Source organism: Peromyscus eremicus, chromosome 20, assembly GCF_949786415.1.
Source record: "Peromyscus eremicus chromosome 20, PerEre_H2_v1, whole genome shotgun sequence".
In the NCBI taxonomy this organism is placed as follows: domain Eukaryota; kingdom Metazoa; phylum Chordata; class Mammalia; order Rodentia; family Cricetidae; genus Peromyscus; species Peromyscus eremicus.
In genome coordinates this window covers 30,456,906-30,478,424 of record NC_081436.1, presented here as the reverse complement: position 1 = coordinate 30,478,424, position 21,519 = coordinate 30,456,906, and the positions used below count along the sequence as shown (strand labels likewise).

The 21,519-nt window shown below is 44.4% G+C and overlaps 2 protein-coding genes across 3 annotated transcripts in view; both read right to left on the bottom strand.

Moving 5' to 3' along the window:
- Nucleotides 1–13,103, bottom strand: part of LOC131896393 (collagen alpha-1(XXII) chain-like) — a 206,000-nt gene extending 192,897 nt beyond the window's left edge. Inside the window, exons 1-2 of the mRNA XM_059247011.1 lie at nucleotides 13,085–13,103; nucleotides 11,020–11,150 (exon numbers count right to left, since the gene is read on the bottom strand). Coding sequence (XP_059102994.1) covers nucleotides 11,020–11,150; nucleotides 13,085–13,103 — 150 coding nt within the window. The remainder of the gene's footprint in view (nucleotides 1–11,019; nucleotides 11,151–13,084) is intronic.
- Nucleotides 13,104–15,210: 2,107 nt separating this feature from the next.
- Nucleotides 15,211–19,749, bottom strand: LOC131896969 (DDB1- and CUL4-associated factor 1-like). Of its 2 annotated transcripts, XM_059247815.1 has the most exons (2): nucleotides 18,638–19,749; nucleotides 15,211–18,478 (listed from the first exon to the last, which is right to left on the bottom strand). In XM_059247815.1, the coding sequence occupies exons 1-2, from the start codon at nucleotides 19,747–19,749 to the stop codon at nucleotides 15,211–15,213; spliced, it is 4,380 nt and encodes a 1,459-aa protein (XP_059103798.1). The 2 variants fall into 2 exon arrangements, with proteins under 2 accessions (XP_059103798.1, XP_059103797.1); XM_059247814.1 differs by having other exon boundaries at nucleotides 15,211–19,749.
- Between the last annotated feature and the right edge of the window lie 1,770 nt (nucleotides 19,750–21,519).

Here is a 21,519-nt window from a genome sequence, read left to right as displayed (position 1 = left end):
CACGAGGTTCCAGGGCTTCTATTATAATTTCTCCTCTACATGGCTTTACTACTCCACAGTAATACAGGAGCACACTGTTGTCTCTGCCTTGGGACTTATTCGATCTTCATTGTCTTTATTCTTCTGGGTAGGCTGCATGCCAGAAAGGCACAGAAGTTCTAGGCAGCAGCAGTAGCCCAAAACAGAAAGGGGCTGTTTGTGGAACTCTCTGTGATGTCCCAGTGTGGGCTGGCCCAAAGAATAAAGAGTATGCCTCTGTCTGCCAGCCACCACTGAAAGATAATCCAGAGACAGTTCAGCACATTTCTCCTGCAGGAGATGCATAGCCTGGATTCTTGGGTGTATCTTTTTTTTTTTTTTCAAGTGTAGTTGCTAAGTCAGTGCTCCATCATTAAGCCAAACCCTGGCTCCTCAGCTCATCTTACATGTTTCCTGTATGCCTCTTAGTTGCCTCACTGTACACAATAGCAAAGATATTGAATCATTCTACATACTCATCAAGGGGATGATGGGCAAAGGAAACATGGCTTATGAACATAATGGAATATATTCAACCATTAAAAAATAAACAATATCCTGCTTTTTCTGTTTGCAGCAAAATGAGACTAGACCTAGAAGGCAATGGGGTAAATCACGCAGGAAGGCAAACTCTACAAGCTCCCTCTTATGCGTGAATAATTGGAAACATTGATTGGCATGGTGATAGTGATTTTAAAAGCTGAAATGGGGTCAAAGTGGGGAGTCAGAGAGCAACTGTAAAAATATAGGAAGAGAAAAGTTCTCAAGCCTTACAGTTCAGTGTGGAATGGCCTCAGTAACCTCATATGTATTTTATTACATATTAGATACTATAGCTAGAAAGAAGCGACTCAATGACTCCAAACATATCATGATGAAGCCATAGCAACATTACTTTGACTTGTTTCTTATACGTTGTATAATTGCATCAAAATAACCACATTATATCTATAAATACAAGCAATAATTACATGTTAACCTAATATAAGGTATGTTTATGGAGATGAAATGCTAATAGTCCTGATTAGATCATTACACGCTGTATGCATGAGTCACATCATCACCTGGAAGCACATAAATTTGTATAATTAAAATAATAACTTACAAAAATGTATATTTTAAAAAAATTATTTCAAGATTCTAATTATATCATTTCTCCCTTCCCTTTGCTCTCTCCAAACTCTCCCATATATCTCTTCTTGTTCTCTTTCAAATTTCTGGTCTCTTTTTTCATCAATTGTTGTTACACGCACGTATATGTATGTGTGTGTATACATTTTAAAGTCCTGCTTGGTGTCTGGAAAGCTATTATGAGAATGTGTCATGTGAAATATGACATCCAGGTGGAAAATATAAATTTTAAATATCATGGGTAGATCACCTTGGCTTAACAAGGTAGAGTTTGACTTGAATTGAAAGATGTGGGGATTCTGCAAACACTCTGAAGAGCCAAGGCATATTTTAAAGGTGATTTTCAAATGGCCATCTACACCTCAGCTGAGCTCCTGGGGACTTGTTAAGGTAAAGGGTAAGCATGTAGCATCATCAAGCGTTGCTCTCCGGCAGGCCATGCTTCAGGCTTATTTTATATATTGAGTTTTTTCCCCTTGGAACCGGGATGGTGTTTGTGTTTTTTCAACTCTTCCCCCAGCTTCAAAAGGGTGCATTTCACCACTCGCCACACCTGCTAAGCAAGCCACAGGTTTCCCAAGAGAAGGGTTGTCTCATTGGATTAGCTGCCTAGCTGCTAGGCCCTGATCCTGGGCTTACCTTCACCATGGTGCAGCAGGCACCATGAATAAATGAGTAAATGAAATGTCCCAGCTGCCCCAGCAGTGGGAGGGCAAGGAAGAACTCAAGCAATGAGCAATGCTTATGCTAATTAGGGGGGAAGGAGGAAGGAGATGGGAGCCAGGGAGCAGCCCTGCTCATCCCAGTAGCTCAGGATTAAGGGTGGTTCTGCTTCGTTCTTCTCTGGCTGTGCCCGCTCTTCCTTCCAACTGCTCTACCGGCAGCTTCCTCCTTCCTCCATTTGCCATCGCCTCCCGGTGACCCACAAAGGAGACAAACTGCTTAGTTAGTTCTCTGAAGTGTTCTGCAACCTGTAATTCTCCCTCCGCACAGAAAAGCTTTTCTTACCTCCCTTGTCTTTCAGAAAAGGTCCCTGGGAATTACAGATGGAGAAGTCTGAGTCAGCTTATTTGGGGGGGGGGGGTGAGGGTAGTTGGGGAGCCAACTTCCTTCCTTCCTCACCTTGGGGGGCGGAGGGCAGACTAAAGAACAGCTCAAAAGGCTTCCTGCTATGGATTTGAAGGAGAGCCAGGGAAGGGTATATGGGAGGATTTGGTGGAAGGGAAGGGAAAGGGAGTGATCTATAAGTTACAATTGTGAAGGGGCCCCAAAATAGCTTGACCACACAGCAGCCATTGACAGGCTTAGGGGCCTAGACATGGCTTCCAAGACAGGCTTACTGGCAGGCAACAACCAGATCCAGGAAAAGCCTTAAGCTGATACCACCCAGGGATCCACCCAGGGATGAGGAAATACCTAACATTCCAACCATTAGGTGGCCAGATGTCCTTGAGTCTAGCGCACACCTATTTTTGTGTTACTGATACCTTTAGACAATTGTCAGCCAATCAGGGTCCTGAACCCTGGAAATCCCCTCACCCCAACCTCTGCTATGATAAAAATCCCATCCTGCCTGGGATCAGGGCTCCCTGCTCTCACCACTGTGTCACACAGACAGAGGGACCACCCCGGAGCTTGAATAAAGGCTCTTTGCTTTTATATATGGGGTTTGGTCTCCGTAGTGGTCTTTTGGGGGTCCACAACCCAGGCATAACACAATCTCAAGAATAAGCAAAAAAAAAAAAAAAAAAAAAAAAAAGCCTCAACTCCCCCATAGTACCAGCTGAGGGAACTGGCTGCTGCTGAGCCTGGAACTGGGTTGTGAATGTATGCAGCTAGGACGAGGGGATATGTGCACAAGGGAGATTGGAAATCCCAGTGGGGTAGGATATTCCTGTGTTCACTTTAAAAGTAAACAGGGCTGAGCTGCCTCAAGAAGGGTCAGGGATGTCTTAATTCCATGGTATCATGATGGGGATGTCGCTTAGCCTATGCCCGGCAGGCACCACGGGGCTCATCTGATCCTTTATTTTGTTATTACTCCTGTTCCAGTCGTTGAGGATTAAATGAGGGATGAACCTGAGACCTTAAATGGAGCCTTTACGTAGAATCCCATTAAGCAAGTTAAATGACCCCGAAGTTCAGCCACCAAAATGGCACCTCATCAGCTGTGAATGATAAATGACCATCCATGTGGCTCCGTTCCCGTTAGTGCAGAGTTCGTTTGTAAGGGCGTGGCGTGGCTGTGACCAGGACACAGGTGATAAAGCTCACCGTGAGCACAATGGCTGCTCAGGACTCTGCAGTTCCCTCAACTCTTGCAACTAAAAGCCTCCAGCTCCTCAGATAGAATGACAGATAGCTTGTCACTTGTATCAGCCTGGGACCCAAAGTGCTGTGGTCTCGTTTGCTTGTTGTAAATGTCAGGCTTGGTTAATACTCTATGGTGCATCTGGATTCCTTATTTGGGAAACAAGCTTCAATCACTTTTGTGGCCTAATGGTTTTCTGTAATATCAGTTCATGGTATAATCCCAGTACTTCAGAGTAGCTTAATGAAATAGGTCCATATTCTCACCACCACCACCACCCCCATACCCTCTAAGAGTGAAGTACTGCTGTCTGAAGTTGAATCTGGCTTTGTCTGGTTGAGACTTGTTAAACCCAAGACTTGGGAGGAGAAAAAGCTAAGTCCATGATTGTCCAATTAAAGCAAGCTGTATTGTGGGGTGCACCAGAACTGACCAGCTGGATGCCTCACCCAAAGTTGGGATTTGAGAGAGCAGCCCCTGCGGGCCTCTTGAAGTCTCTCATAGGAGAAACAGGGTATTCACACAGGCTTAGAGGGTTGGTGGCTATGCACTGTTAGAGTACAATAGGAAGGGAGGGAATAAAGGCAAGGTATAGTGCTCCTGTTTGGTCTCATACTTAACTCCAAGCAATGAGAGGATATCATGGCAGGATCTGACCTTGTAGTCATACTTGTGGGTGCTGCCTTATGGATGAAATACCATTTGAGCTTAGCTTTGTTGCCTCTAGCCTTAGACATACTCCTATATTCTCTTCATTGCTTTCCTCTGTAGATCAGGGAGCCAAATCATTGAGGGCACGTGCATATGATGTCTGTTAGGGTCCTAGTTAATGGACTACAGTTACCGCATGGGCATTTTCTGATAAGGAGTCCCTGCACTCCCCATGGGTGGGTGGTGACTCTGAGGCCAGGGCACTTGTTGGAACACAGCCAGTGCAGGGCCATTCATAGTAGCCCTTGTTTCTATGCTCTGGAGAATCCTACTCATGGAGGGTTTCCCAGCTCATGCTTTCTGTAGAAGACACCCTATCATGACTGCCACTGGGCAATTCAGTTCTTTAGCTTCTGCTGGACTGGCCTCCTTAGTAGCTCCCGGTTCTTGATATCTCGTCCACACAGGTTTGCCTATTAGTCCCTTGATTTCCAGGAAAACACCTGGTCTCCAGGGCTTGAGCATGACAAAGGGGTGTTGCACTTGTGCCTAAGTGGCCCATCAGCACAGATGTAGCAAACAGGGGCTGCAATGTGGCATGTTGTTTGAGCAAGCTGGTAGAGTGGAGGCCAAAGCCTACAATGAAACATGGAGCCTCAGTGTCTACCCTCCCCCACATCTCTCCCTGGGTACTGAGCTTTGCTGTATACCCATTATCAGTGTATCGGATAGAACTCCACTGTGCTCAACAGGTAGCTTCAAAGAACATGGTTTCCTGTGCAGAGCCCTGATCGGCTTCCCCTTGGAGACACTGAGAATGGGGCCCAATGGCTGTGTAGACCTGTATGTGTGACAATCCTGTGCTTCTGTGTTGGCTCCTAGAGCTACTTCATAGTTTGAGAACAACGTTCGCAGGCCTGAGTGCATGACATTGCTAGATGTGAGGACTGGCTTTTCTTAGTGAAGACAGTACAGCTTCTTTCCAGGGGATGGATAGCTTCTCTGCATGGTTGCCCAGTGTTTGCCTTTCTAATTATAGACCCTGCAAGGAGACAGTGGCCAAGCTGTGACTCAAGGATTGGCTAGAACCATGAGTTTCTGGAAAAGCAAGATAAGAATGCGTGAGGCTCCAATTTGGACTCGAGTAATACCTACAAGAGGCAAACTTCCAGCACTTATAGGTGTGAAATTAACATGCCCTGATGCTTACTCTGAATCATGGAAACCTTAGGGCCTCCTGGGGGCGTAGTCATTTCAAAACACCCTGCTTACCCTTACCCCATTTCATGTTACAGCCCTGTGGGAGTCTCGTTATCTTGGAAGTAGGATCTCCACAGAGGAAAATCGCCCGATAGAATCCAGATTAAATATTCCCAGAGAAGTTGAGTAGAAAGAGTGGTTGTGGTAAGAAACTAGGTACATGGAACCAAATTTCTCCCAAGCCCTGAAGCAGCAAATGGCCTGCCGGGGTGAAGGACAACTTCACAGTACCACTGGTTTGACTTTCTGGCTCATATGCAGCTTCATTGCCTTTGATTAAGGCATATGTAGTGGGATCCTAAGTACGAATGTCCACAGCTGCCCAACAGAGTATGTAAAGGAGAGTCTACTCTCAGCCAGGTGGGGGATTATGACTGAGAGGAGCCAAGAGGGATTTAGAAGACTAGTGGACCCCAGTTAATCCCAGTGGCTCATGGTTACAGGGGCCTGAACATGAGACCTCTGGGGTGCGCCATTTCTGTTCACAGCGGCAAGGCTGAGGTGGGTGGGCTTACAGGATTTCATTCTCCCATCTTTGCTGCCCAGCCTGTCCCTTCCTACAGCTGCTGTACCAGCTGCCTCTTGTTCTCTCATCTCCTTGTGATCCTAGGAGTTTGTAGCTAGCAATGCATAGTTCTTTGAAAGACTTCATAGGCTGTGATTCTGAACTCGGATCTGCCAGAAAAGATGGCTTTAGAATTGCATTGGGAGAAATTTGAGTTGGCTTAGTCCATAGGGGAAAAAAAAGGAAGACCAGTTCCATGCTCACATTTTTAGATGGAAACCAGTTACCTAAGAAGCCTCAGCTGTCCACACAGAAGCAGATATGTTGCAGGCATATTCTGCTGCAGAGTCTGGAGTTGTTAGCATTCAGTGTGCAGCTAAAGGGGCGTGCAAGAGGGGAAAGCTCCCAGTTGGGTGGAGATGCTTGAATTTTATTTCCTGTTCAGTGAAGAAGCTAATCAGTGCCATTCTGCCTCTGGGTTAAAGGGACAGTAGTGGCTTCTGTATTTTGGAGGTTCAGGGATATGTCTGACTACAGGCTCTCCTCGGTGTGAGACCAAAGCTCCTCTATTTTTACAGGATAACAAGTTAATCATGTGATAGTGACTGTGTGACCACGGAATGGCCCAATTCTGGTCTTCATCATGATTGTTTAACCACAGAATGGCCCCACCTGAGGGGGAGCCAATGAGTAAAGGTAACAGGCAACCACCCCTCTTAGAAGTAAGATTAAACCACGATTTCTGGAAAGTCCCTGGAAATGAGCCAATCATAAATGTACATGTATGGAAATCCTCTGCTATTGTAATCTTGTAGTTTTTACCTTTAAAAGCTGTGCACAATTCAGGCTGGGCACTTCCTCCAGCCTCCACTGCATTGGATGTGTTGGATGAAGTCCCTGGCTAGGCTTGTATTGCTCCCAAATATCCTGAATTAAAGCCTGGCTTTTGCATTCCAGTATGCTCATCTTTGGTGGTCTCTCTGGGGGCCTTGATCTGGGCACAAACTCAGCCTGATGGAATGATAGCTCAATCTATACCTAGTGTTTGCAATTCTCTGATCTTTCCTCATCCATAATTAGCCTTAGTCTTAATACCTCCTCATAATGACTTATTGCTGTGAAACCAGGCAGGCTGAACCTGATGTGGTATGGTGGACTGTTGGGATGGAGCTTGTGTTGTATGTGCTAAGTTGCAAGCTGAAAGGGTTCTATACACCAATATTAAGTCTTTCTACCTTTCCACTGGTACAGTAATCCAAATCAAACCAAATTAAGAATGCTGGGTGGTGGAGGTGCACCCCTTTAATCCCAGCACTTGGGAGCAGAGTCAGGCAAATTTCTGAGTTAGAGGCCAGCCTGGTCTATAGAATGAGTTCCAGGACAGGCTCCAAAGCTTATAGAGAGAAACTGTCTCAAAAACAAAACAAAAAAGAATTAAAAGTCTGGGTTTAATGTGTAAAATGCTCCTGGATGAATTTTTTGGTCCTGAGAAGACTGAGAAAAGACTGAAAACCTACATGGCCCATTCTCCCAGGGGCAGTTTAACCTATAGGTATGGTCTTGAGCATCTCTGCAAGAGGTTTTCTGAGATGGGGCTGGGTTTGGAGACAGAGAGGGGGGAGAGGGGCTGAGGCAGAGATCCCACCTGAACAGAAGCTAGTTGGCATTCTTCATATGAGCCTTCTCTAGGAGAGGTTATTCTTCTGGCCATTCTTGGCAACATCCAAATTGATCTATGAAAGCACCTCATCATAGAATCAGTGGTGATGAGATTGCCTGCACAGGGAAGCATCATGTAGGCCTGAGTGTGTGCTCATATATATATGTGTGTGTGTATGTGTGTGTGTGTGTGTGTGTGTATGTGTGTTGCGGTAACGCCCGCGCTACCGCTACCTGTTCACCATGTCCGAGCGAGGGGCTGTGGATTAAAAAATAAGAGACAAGAGACAGCAAGTCATTCGCCACAGCAGAATGCTGAATGCCGTTTGTTGAAAGAGGGAGGAAACCTTAAATACAGGCTTACAGCACAATGGAGGATCCCCGGAGGGCAGAAGTTAGCTACCAAATGTTCTACATTCTTGCATCTAAGCTGTTTACACCAAATGCAGGATACAAAGAACCTCACGTGATCAGTTAGGTGAGAAGGAAACCAGCAGGGAATCAGAGGGAGGATATCTGGTCAAGGTCAGAAAGCAAGGCAGCAGCCACTCACAGTGGGGGGCCAGGGCCCACAGGTCCCCCCTTTTTACTAAAAAATGAGCTTCTGACTTAGGTTGCATGGGACATCAGCAGGTCACCTTACCCATCATGGAGACAACTGCCCAGGCCACACAGGCTCTCTGGCTTAGGTTGATGACTGCCTCCCAAGCATTACCTGTCTCTGAATACTCATTATTATACAGACTCAAACATGCGAGCTGTAGAGTAACTGTTGCTAAAGATCTCAAAGTGGTGCTGGGCTTGTAATCTGTGCGACACAGAAAAGACCAACAGAAGTCCTAACCCACCCATAGCCAGGAGGCTAAAGGCAATTGAGCCATTCTCTTCCTTAACGAGCCTTACTGTAAATTGGAGTCCTTGTAAAGTGGTATCCCATAGGCAAGCAGATCTTGAGTTTTATAAATTTTACAACCTTTAAAGCCAATTTAAATGTATAATTGAAGAATTAAATTTATCGTGCCCAATAGAATGAAAGATTAATTAACTGTGGTAGCTACTTTTGTTGTCAGGGTCTCCATTGTGCTAGCTGTAGTAACCAATTATGAAATGGCAATCCCAGAAACAATAGCAGCAGTGGCCACCACCGCTATAACAGCAACAAGGGCAACAGCGATGTCAGATTCTCTTCTGGAGCGTGTGAGCATCATCTGTGTCTAACTGCCACGGTCCACTGGCATGGACACAGTTCCAGGAACACGAACCACCAAGGCCCATTTTTTTTTTATCTCAGCACAACTTAGGCTGGCAGCTCTGTAAAAGAACAACTAAGAACCATAAAGAAAAAAAAAGGAAAAAAAAAAACAAAACAGCAAACAAGGAACAGAACTAATGGTCTCATAATGGCTACATTCAGGCTCACAAATTTTAAGGTATCTTCAAAAGAGGCTAGATGAATTTCAGGAGGCCAATAAATGTTGCACAGAGCCACTCCTGAAAAGTAGGTACTACACCAGCTTGAAGAGAAAATGAAAAAGGCTTAGCTGGCATGCTATTGTTAACAAATGAAGGTCATTGACCTTCAGAGTTATCCTTAATCTCCAAGGTGTCTGGGTGACACATTCTCAACATTTTTGAAAAAGGTTACCATACATTACATTTTGAAGAATCCAACGACATGGCTACAGTTCCTAGGCTTACATTAATGTTTGCCGAGGCTGGCCATATTGGGCTCTCAATCCCCATTGGCATCATAAGGGGAGAGTTTTTCATGAAGGCCCAATAGGTCTCTGCCATGTCGGGATTCAGCAGCAGCCACAGGGCGCACACAGCGCTCAGGAACCCAAAGAGGAACCTCATTGTCCTGCAGAAAGATACAAACAGATCCTCCGGGCCCACACCAACACCAGATCGGGTCCCCTCCAAGTGCCAGTAGAAAGATCCTTCCATCGCACCAGAGGATGATTTGTAACAGGAGCCCTCCAGTGCTTATCTGCAGCAGATACTCCAGCAGAATCCACCGATAAAAAATTTAAAATATATAAAACAAGGAAAAGAATAGAATGTGGAGAGGAGAGATGAGCCCATAGCTCCCCCCTTTTTACTTTAGCAATATATGTTTTTAAGGTACGATGGTCAAGGTCGGCAAGCAAGGCAGCAGTCACTCACAGTGGGGGGGCCAGGGCCCACATAAATATACACATAATGGTGTTGGTGCCTGTTTTACATGGGGGGTTGGGGAGGGAAGAGGCCCCTTTTTGAGAAATGGAAATCCTGAGAATGAGTTCCTGCTCACATAGGTCAACATGTAACATGGACTAGTTAGTGTTTTTCAGATGTATCACAGGAATAGCTTGTGACAGTTTCAGATGGCCTCTCCTGCTCTCTGCAGAAACAGCCCAGACTCCATCATTGAAGCACCTTGCGAAGGATGACTTTGGCTTCAGGATTTCAGTTCTGTTAACATACAGCTACAGTGTGTAAACACATCCTATACTGTGCAGATCTAATGGAACTGTTTAGAAGTGTGGGATGTGGGATCCAGGATCCCTTGGGCATCTTCAAGGCAAGATTCTTTTTTTTTTCTTTTTTCTTTTTTTTTTTTTTTGGTTTTTTGAGACAGGGTTTCTCTGTGTAGTTTTGCGCCTTTCCTGGAACTCACTCTGTAGTCCAGGCTGGCCTCGAACTCACAGAGATCCACCTGGCTCTGCCTCCTGAGTGCTGGGATTAAAGGCATGCGCCACCACCGCCCGGCATAAGGCAAGTTTCTTAACCATGTAAGAAACTTCTGAAATTCCCATCAGTCTAAATGAGAATGTATTAGTGAAGTATCTTTGCTAGTAGATGTTAAATGAATCTGTCTTTAGTCTACTTGCATGAGACAGGAACAGAACAGACTTGAATGTAATGAGTACCTGGCATTAAAAGGCTCTAGGAACTGCTTTAGGGAAGGCCAGTTAAATTGGCATCCAGCATCCAATAGGTTCACTCTTCTCAGACTCTTCGTTAATGGAATTCTTCTGACATTGAAAATTGGACAATGCATATGCTCTCCTAGGAACAGATTAACTTGAGTCAACAAAACAGGTTAAAAACTCATATATTATATTTATAATAAAATACTCTTAATTCTTATCAATTTAAGAAATTATGATTTTCTTCTTTATTTAAATAGGTATGTAAAAATGCCTCTATACTGTTCTTTAGACACTTTCTTCCAAAAAAAATTAAGTGCAGGGATGAACTGGTGGATAGAAGTTCAGACCCTCAGTTACAAATGCTTGCTGCTTTTTTTTTTTTTGGAAGTTTTATTAAAAACCATTTCTTGTTCTTTAAGTAAAGAACATTATACAAAGAAAATACATTGTGAAATACCCAGAGACATGTTTGTTTGTTCCCTCATGGAAAGCTGTGTCCATCCTAGGAGGAGGGGATTCAAACTAGAAGGTAGTCCCTGGTTATAGAGGTAGTCTCAGTTATAGCTCACCTCTTCCTGTCCACTAAACACATTGTAGAGCTTCAGCTGCCCTGAATAGGTACCAAGCATCAGGAACCTCTCCCGAGCAGAAAATGCACAACACATGAAGCCCCTCTCATCTTCAAGAGCTTCTCGGAACACTGAAATTGGACGAAATCTGCTGAAGATAAGGTGCCTATCAAAGCATCCTCCATCTACTCCTCCATATTTTGGAAACAATGCCCTGCGGTTTAGCCTAGAGGTAAAGTTGATTGGCGCTTGCTGCCTCTGTTTTGGCTCAGGACATTGGTGAGGAGTAAAGAGAGAAAAAGGTGGACAGGTGGCAATGGGGTTCTTGCAGTGAGCATGTTGTTCCCTAAGATGCTCTGTGATGATGCTGTCCAGTGTTGGTGGGGAAGGAAGACGTCTATCCTATTGTGTTTTTACAGCAGGGCTCTGGCTGTAAGCGCCTTGGTCTGACTTCTGCTGCGACACTTGAACTTTCCTGCCATTGCACAGTGATGGTCTCTCTCTCATAAAACTGATCCTGGCAATCAAAGTGGAGTTGCCTGCATATGATGGGCCAGGCAAAGCCAATGAATCCTGGGCTGCACAGGGCTGAAGATGGGCTGGGGGGGGGGGGGAGAAGGGACAGAAGCACCCACAGCAATATGACTGTCCAGTTGACTTGCAATGCCATTGGCAATCCAAGGAGTCCAGGGAAAAGAGACAGGAGAAGCAGCAGCAGTCACTGGGGTGAAGGCAGAAGAATGTGAGGCTGCAGTCATGGGCAAGTCAGCCCTCTCTGGTCAGCACAGTGGCTGTCTCTCCAAGCCCTTTAGAAATGAGATGGTTTCTTATCAAATTTTAATTTGCCAAATTCTGCAATATGAGTAACATCCATTTGCCATAGATGATTAGGAAGAAGACCTCGGGGTTTTACTCCTAAGTGAGGAACAGGAAAATATTTTGGACATACCCCACATCATTTAACTATTTGACAAGCTGCTTATTTGGTCAGATTGAATAGCTTTCTTAAGCTTTTGCTATTTTGATGATGAGGAGCATGTGACTGTTGAGCCATTTCCACTTGGGATAATGCTACTATCTTTGTTAACTTATCAGCCATTGCATTATCCTCAGCTAAAGGACCAGGAAGATTGGAGTGAGCTCTAATATGGCCCACAAAGCATGGCAGCTTTCTTTTGTGGAATAGCGTCTTGAATTTGTTGAAACATTTTGACTTGATTGTTGTTAGTTCCAATATTTTTACCAAAACTGTTATTATTCAAAGGAGTCAAGAACATAGATGTTCTTTCATGAAACAAATTCTTCATTAGCTTGCATTGAGAAAAAGCATTTTCAGGATTTAGTATTTTCACTTCATTAGCTTTAACTCCTAATATTATTAGCAGCTGTGATATTTAGCATTGATTTCTTATAAGAAACTTTCAGGTGAAGCAACTCTTTTGTAAGACAGCTAGATTGTCTGAAGTTTGTTTCCCATCTATAAAGCAGTCATTTCTTTTTGAATGCCTGTTTCCCTGTCTCCCTTATTAGATTTACAAAGGAATTACTCATTGCAGGCAGTTTGTTCAAAAGGCAAAGAACTTTTTTAATTTCAACCTAAGTTTCTTCATATCTAAGACAACGTTCAGTGTATAAACTGCTTTCCCTTGTTTTAAGGATTTTAAAGTGGCTTGTTTGCTCTTATAGGTAGCTTTTTGTCTGATCTGAGTTCTCAAGAGGTAAGATTAAGCTTTCTAGCATTGCTTTGAGAAGAAACTTCATTCTGAGCTGAAAAGTTTTTGGACAGTATCGCCATCTTTAGCGGAAATCCTACATTTCCCAGAATGCATTTCTCTTCATCAGCTCACTGTTAAGAGCTACCTTATGGACTCCATTTCCCATAGTTCTTTTGGGGTCCCTTTTTACTGGACTTGCTTTAGAAGTTTTTCCTTTTTCAACAAGAGATTTGAACCAAGAGTTTTAAGTTTTCAATTATGGGACATTGAACGATTTCTATTTTCTCCTCCTCTGGCTTTAACAGGTGTCTCTCCTTTATTTGATATTGGCCCCCTAATCAGAACTGCACCGGCCTCATTAGCCCGCATTGACGCCAGCTTTCCTGATAGCAACTTTCCTTGGGGCTGGTGTTTGCTTTAGCCAGTCAGTGAAAAACAAAAACATTTACAACAACTTTTTCATAGCTCCTTTAGAGAGATTTTCTCCCACTGATTTTATCCTCATTTTGCTTGTTCCTTTCCCCCCAGATGCAGAGCTTCAGATATCTCAGGCTGCTCTGTTTCTCTGCTAGCTGCCTTTGGAGGTAGGGGCTTCCCCCGCCCCTAATCTGCCTCAAGTTCTAGCAGCTTTGTCAGGTCATGCATTTTCTGGGGAGGAATCTGTCCATTCTCCATTTCTTCAGAGAATCAGTTCCCAGTTTGGTCTCAGTTTATCCCCTCTGCCCCAGAAACAGTTTTTGACACTACAGTGGCGGCTTTTCCTGCTACTGAAGGTAGGGGCTTTTTGTCCATTTCTGTTTTCGGGGTCTGTGTGGTTTGCATAAGGACTGCAAATCTAACAAGGAAGGTTTTTGCCATTTCTAAACTTCCATTAGGACAGGTGTTTTGCCTCATCAGGCCTTCACCTGGCCCAGTCCCCCAATGGGTTATGTTTTGGGTTTGGCTTTGCACAGCCAAGTGCAGACCATCTCAGACACCTGCACTCATGCCGTGGTCCTAATCATCCTCTCTATGCAGATCTACAGAGTAAAGTCATGAGGAACCTGAAAACGGACTCCCACAACACAGTTTACTGTAGATGTGAAGGCAATACAGACCACATCTTGGGGATTTGGGAAAGGACTGTGTTGTGATAGGGAGACACTCTAGTTTCCAGAGCGACCCAACAAAACGCCCCAGCTCTCTGTTCCTTGAATCTGCAGCACGCTGCCACTTGTATCCAGGGACTCAAGCTCTGCTGAAGAGCTGTGTAAACTTTGCTGCTCTGCAGGCTAACTCTCCCAGCAAGATGGCCTTCTGCCTCCTTGGGGAATGGGGACTCAGAAATCAGAACAGCTCTACAATTGCTTTGGACCATGAGCTTGTGAACTGGAATATATATATATATATATATATATATATATATATATATTAACAAAGACAGATGTGTAGTTTATTTTGTATTTTTTCTGAATAAATACACTTTACATTAAAGAAAGAGACCTTTGATTTGTAATTTCCACTGGGAAGACAGGGAAGGAAAAACAGACTTTTGAAAACTGATTCTCAAAGAGACAGGGAGTGAATTTATACCCCTAAAGTTCTCGACTCCACAAAACCAAAGTCCACACAACTACTGCCTGGCCATCAAGGAAGGGAGTTAGGCATCTTCCCAGTAGCAAGCCATGACTTCTATTCCTGCTCTGGCACAAAGAAAAACAGATTAACTTAAGTCAACAAAACAGTGTAAAAAATCATATATTATACTTATAATAAAATATTCTTAATCCTTATCAATTTGAGAAACCACAAATTTCCTCTTCATTTCAATAGGTATGTAAAAATGCCTCTATATTGTTCTTTAGACATCATTTTCTTCCAAAGAAAATGAAGTGCAGGGATAGATTGGTGGAAAGAAGTTGAGACCCTCAGCTATAAATGCTTGTTGGTTTTTTCTTTATTAAAGTTTTATTAAAAACCATTTCTGGTTCTTTAAGTAAAGAACATTATACAAAGAAAATACATTGAGCCGGGCGGTGGTGGCGCACGCCTTTAATCCCAGCACTCGGGAGGCAGAGCCAGGCGGATCTCTGTGAGTTCGAGGCCAGCCTGGGCTACCAAGTGAGTCCCAGGAAAGGCGCAAAGCTACACAGAGAAACCCTGTCTCGAAAAACCAAAAAAAAAAAAAAAAAAAAAAAAGAAAATACATTGAAAATACCCAGAGACATGTTTATTTGTTCCCTTGAGGAAAGCTGTGTCCATCCTAGGAGGAAGAGATACAAACTAGGACCTAGTCACTGGAGTCTTTATTAGTTATTTTATTTTGTGGTTGTTATTGTTTTCAGATGGACCCTCAGATTCCAGGGAGACTCTAAATCATACATACATACAATTCCTTAACAGATAGCCCAGGGAACAGAAAAAGGCAGGTTTTCTGAATCCATTCACTCAGTATCCCACGACTACCAAGGTTCTCTTCCAAGGGGGAACTGGCAAGTCACTCATTCAGAAATAAGATGATGTCATCTTCCAAATCAGAGTTGTCTGAGCTGTCCTCCACCAGGATCACTTCCAGTTCCTCCTCTGCATCAAAGTCTTCATCTTCCCCCTCCTCTCCCTCCTCGAGATGGCTGGCTAGCTCCTCATCAGAGGGAGAGAAGTCATTGTCCCCATCCTGTCCTGAGTTCTCAATGTTGTCAGCCTCCTCCATTTCTGACTCCAGCCGCCTGTCAGTGTCAAGAACCTCTCCATCATCAGTGTCATCATCATCATCATCATCATCATCATCATCATATTCATCATATTCATCCTCATCCTCTTCCTCCAGGTCTTCCTCTTCAGAGTCCTCCTCTTCATCTTCTTCCTCTGCCAGACGCTGCCTGCCCACTTCATAAAGCCTGCATACTGTGTCTATGTCAGGGGCATCCATACTGCCTTGATTCTCAATGACAGCAAGATAGCAATCTCTGGTGTCTGTACACAGGCCAAAGATGTTCCGTTTCACATCAATCGTTGCTATGGGTTTGTAATCAGTTGCATTAAATGTTCGGAAGGATGACCCAAAGGGGCTCCTCATCCTCTCTTCCAAAAAGTCATCTTCATCATCTGCCTGCAACCTTGCTCCATACATCACTGTCCCTGTGTGGTTAAACACCACATGACACTGATCCAGAGCAGGAACTGTGTGTAAAAGATGGAAAGTGCGAAGGTCCCAAATCTCTGTGTTGATGATGACCTCCAGCCCATTGGGATGGAAAACACCACTGAGATTCCTGTTGAACTTGTCAAACTTGTGGATGGCCTGTGCAGAGTGGACATCCCAGAGGACCCCATCATTTAAGACAAGATCATCTGTAGGATTAAAGGTGGCACAGTTCCTCATGTAGTTGTTGGCAAGATCTGGGTTAAACAGAGTCAACAGCTTGGTGCCAGTCTCAATGTCATAAATATGGGCAATGTCTCCTTTGGTGCCTATGACCTGATCCTGAGAGTACTTACTGAACTCAACATAATGATCTTCTGGGAAGGAATGCTTCCTATCAAACACTGACCTCATCCCCCAAAGTGCAGACAAAGGCTGGCTCCAATTGGCAGATGTCAGAAGTAAGGACCCATCCCTGGAAGGTTCAAGGTGTGTGATGGCTGAGTTGTGACAGTTATAGCTGGCCTCTTCCAGTCCACTAGATACATTGTAGAGCTTCAGCTGTCCTGTATAGGTACCGAGCATCAGGAACCTCTCCTGGGCAGAAAATGCACAACACGTAAAGCCACTCTCATATTCATGAGCTTCCCGGAACACTGAAATTGGACGAAATCTGCTGAAGATAAGGTGCCTATCAAAGCATCCGCCATCTACTCCTCCATATTTTGGAAACAATGCCCTGCAGTTTACCCTTGAGGTAAAGTTTCTTGGTGCTTGCCTCCTCTGTTTTGGCTCAGGACACTGGTGACGAGTAAAGAGAGAAAAAGGTGGACAGGTGGCAATGGGGTTCTTGCAGCGAGCATGTTGCTCCCTAAGATGCTCTGTGATGATACTGTCCAGTGTTGGTGGAGAAGGAAGTTGTCTATCCAATTGGGTTTTTACAGCAGGGCTCTGGCTGTTAGTGTCGTGGTCAGACTCCTGCTGCAACACTTGAACTTTCCTGTCATTGCACAGTGATGCTCTCTCTCTCATAAAACTGCTCCTGCCATTAAAAGTGGAGTTGCCTGCAGATGATGGGGCAGGCAAATCCAATGAATCCTGAACTGCGCATGACCGAGGATCAGCAGGATGAGCAGAAAGGGCAGAAGCACCCACAGCTGCATGGTTGGCCAGTCGACCAGCAATGCCATTGACAATCCGAGGAGTCTGGGGAAGAGAGGCAGTAGAAGCAGCAGCAGTCACTGGGGTGAAGGCAGAAGAATATGAGGCTGCAGTCATTGGCAAGTCAGCCTCTCTGGTCAGCACAGTGGCTGTCTCTCCAAGCCCTTTAGAAATGAGATGGTTTCTTATCAACAGGAGCAGTTCTTTCTCAGGGAAGGAGATCCTTGACTGGGCAACAATACCTGCTTTCTGTAGTTGGGCCAGTGACACATCAGTTCCAACCAGAAGAGGCTTTCCTGATACTCGCTCAATGAGCTCAGCTGCATAGTTACAGAACTTGACATGGTTGCTGTGCTTGTCCTGCAGCACTGGCTCCTTCATCAGCTGTTGAATGTGGCAGCTACTAAAAAGGGGCAATTTGCTGATAATCTGTCCAACAGTGCTACTTCGAGACAAGCCCACTAGGGCCTTGCAGGCCAGGGCCCTGATCTGGTCTGCATCTGTGATGGGCATCTTGATGGACAAAAGGGACAGAAGCACCTTGATGCCATCATTGCACTGGACCACATTCCACATCTTGGCCAGGGTATGCTCACTGCTCTTGGGTGTCTGAAACAGCATTCTCTGAGGAGTTCCAGAGGTAAATTTACCAATACTGGACATTCCGTTATCTGGGCCACATACACAATTGATGATTACTTGAAGGGCTGACTTCTGAATTTCACCATCATGGATAAAGTATTCACCTTCAGCCACTCCCAAAATAATGCTGATACCTACAGTGGATACAGTAGAGCCATGCTCATCCAAGACCTTCACCGACTCTGCCAATTGGAGCTGGATTTTTGGCACCACAGTGAGGATAGCCAGGACATCCAAAGCAAAGCGCACAGTGTCATTCCTTGCATAATAGGTCTTCCACTTGCAGGCAATGGAAATAAGCTGCAACAAGAGCTGCACACAGGAAAGCTTGAGGAAGACTTCAGCAGGTTCCCAATACAGCAGAGCTGGGCCATATTCTATCAAAATCTCCATCATTTCCACAATCTGTTCACGAGTGTATGAGCATGCCTTGTATGGAGGTGGAGGGTGCACAAGAATAGCACCCTCAGTCCTCTGAAGTGACTGCTTGACTTGTTCCAGTTTAATGGCCAAATGAGCCTCAAAATACTTTCGCAGAGCCATGCAGGTGTGTTTGCCTCTTTGGCAAGCAGCAAGGATTTTATCATCACTCACATGTGCACCCTGGTCTTCCATATTTAAAATCTCCAAAGTACTGATCAAGTTCACTAGGCGACGCAGACCATCATAACGGTCAAAGAGCTCCAAGACAGCCCGGAATGAGAAGCAAACTGAGAAAAACATTGTAGCATGGTGGCATCCTGAAGCATGAGAACATTCCATTAACCATAGGGCATAGTTCACCACATCAGATAGAACACTGTAGGGATGCATGCAAACTCTTTCCATAGCATCCTGGTTGGAGGACAGGTAATACAAGCACTTAGATACACCAGTTGCAGCCATAGAAGGCCGAGGAATTTCCAGTAATTTCTGTACTCCACCATGTGCAACAAAGTCTATGGCAAATTTGTTATGCATCAGGAGAGATGCTAGGTGCTTGAGTGCCTCAAAAGTAAGCAGGACATCATTAGTCTGTTTCAGATCAATATAAAACATCATCAATTCTCGGCATCCAAGTTGCATGAATATGGGAAGTAACTCCTGATACTCTCCTACAGGGGTCAGGTACTGGAAAAGAAGCCTTTGTTCAATAGTGGGAGTCAGTGGATAGAGGGTATAATTGGTGCCAATCACCCAGGGGGACATTTCTGACCAGCTGCTATTTGACAGCTCAGCAAACACACCACCTGCCTCAGAAGGTGAGAAACCCAACTTCTGCTGGGCCCTTCTAACATTCTCTCTGTCACCATGCTTTGCAGATCCTGAGGCTTCCTCAGGCTTAGTTGCTGCGTTTACTCTACAACTGGCCTTCTGACTTAATTCCAGAGGAAAGGAATTTTCCATATCTCTAGAAGTTTCTTGCTCTCTATTCACAACCTCTACTGCAGTGTCACCATAGTCCATATCCACAGCTTCCTCATCCAGAGGTAAAGGAGGCTCTGATGAAAGCTTCTGTGGACTAGGACACTCACCTTCCTGCCGCAAAGCCACTTCCTGAACTTGGAGCTCTCTCAGTCTGCGAAGCACTATTGCCACCAGCTGTGAATTTTCATCTCTGTAGCTTGCAGCAATCTCTTCATTTTCCATAGCACCTCCCAACAGTGCTGTAGAATATGTCCTCAGTGGCTGATCAGCCTCTTGGGCCCAGCTGAAAAGATTTTCAACAATCCTTTCCTCTTCTTGAAAGACAACTGCAGTTTCTAGACCTGGCAGTATGTCCAGTAGCAGTCTGCAGGCTGCAGTATTTAAAGGGGCCTCTCTGCTTGTCATCACATACCCGTTCATCAGTGCATTCATGAAATCATCATTCTTGGAGAATACTCTCAGCAAGTGGCCCAGCATACACTCTGGATCAGCTCGACCAGGATGTTGATCATCAAATGGGTCTGGATCTCCTTTATGATATTCTTCAGTTTCTTTTTCAATTAATTCTGACATCCTTGTAAGGATAGGTACCATATCCTGCCCACTGCCATGGTCCTCTTCCCACTGCTCCAGCAGGGCAATGAGCTCAGCTTTGGAGTCCACATGTACCACTACTGTAGTCATGGCTTGTCCCAGCTTAAGGCTCAAGAACCATCAGAATGGCAGGACTGGTCCACTTCTGCTTTCAGCAAGTCCAGGGATCACGGTTGTTTGGAGCAGGTGGTAGTCAGCAGCTGATCCTTAGATGTGTCTTTTAGCCAACAGGAAGTCTACTAAGAGAAATAGAGACATTACAACTTGTATTTACATCTTAAATCATCTTCTGAGCCTACATGGCATTGGGGGCAGATTTACCAGGACAGCTGACAGGTCTAGTAGATGAGAGGCTTTCCAGGAGGCCTCTCTACTTGCTTGCTACATTTCTCAGCTTGGAAGTTCACTCTGATAGTCTGAAAACTGAAGACAGCCTCAGAGCCATGGAATGTCTCAAGGTACATGCCTCATGTAGGCCCTCATGGCAGGAGTTCCTGAGTGAGGTTCCAGCTTTAGAAGTAGGGTGTGTGGTGTGAATATTGCTGGGCTGTCCAGAAAATGTTAATCCCACCTATCAAATATAAGACCACTACCACAATTTCAGGCTAGATCTGAAGCAAGTTTTAATTAAATACCAGCCAGGTGGATGGCCTCTGCTCAGGTTCACACCCAGGTTCCCAGGAAATGGCCTGGAACATTTTCTTATCCCTTTATGAGCTATAGGTATGGATGAATATGGCTGCACCTTTGCCACCCTTTAAAATTGACATTGTTCACAATGTGTGTGTCAGGAAATATTCATCATTACAAGGCTCATAAGCACTGAACTTGCAAGATGGGTCCTTGAGAGCCACATCTGCACTGTGCTGGAGAGGTCATCTGTCACTTTTTAGAGGCCAAAGAAATTAGAAATACAAGGGTAAATCTTGTCTTTTCTCAACACAGTTTGACTGGAAGAGCACTTAGAGGTAATTAAGATTTTAGGAACAAATGAGGTAAATACATTTCAAAAAGCTTAGTCTACATGGATAGTTCTAAAATCCTTAGAGGTAAGTTTGAGACAAATGTTTAGCCTCTGTAAAAGGTTGTACTATAGTCTATTGAAGCACAGAGGAGCTCCGTTGATATGTTCAGTTTTTTGTTTGTTTGTTTGTTTTCTTTTAACCTTTTTTCCCTGACAGGATTTCTCTGTGTAGTTTTGGTTCCTTGTCTGGATCTTGATCCTTATATCAAGCTGGCCTCAAACTCTAAGAGATCCTCTGGCTCTGCCCCTTGAGTGCTGGAATTAAAGGCATGAGCCACCTCTGCCCTGCTTTTCCTTTATTTTATGTTCCAGCAAGTTTCCTTCATTCTCCCAGCCACTCCCATTTACCACCCACACACCATCCCTAGCTAGCTCCCCATCCATCCACTCCTCCTGTCTCCATTTAGAAAGGGGCAGACCTCCTAAGGGCTTGCACATAGCATGACACATGAAGTTGTAGTAGTGGAAATGAATCTTAAATGGTCATATTAAATAAAAATTCAGGTCTCGGTATTGGGGTGAAATCTGAAAAGTCAGAGAATCAAAACTAGCCCCAGCTTTAAAAAAAGAAAAAGTCACACAGAGAAATCCTGTCTCTAAAATCAAAAAATAACACAACAACAAATAAATAAATAAATAAATAAATAAATAAATAAATAAATAAATAACACAGAACCAGATACTGGAGTGAAGAACTGAGAGATCAGAGGAATAGGACAAGCCACAGCTAACCTCACCCCAACAACTCCTCTTAGGATCCTGTTTCCAAGAATCTTCACATTGTGAAACATTCTGAGCTTCAAAGCCTCTAGTTCCTGGTCTTCATACCTTACATA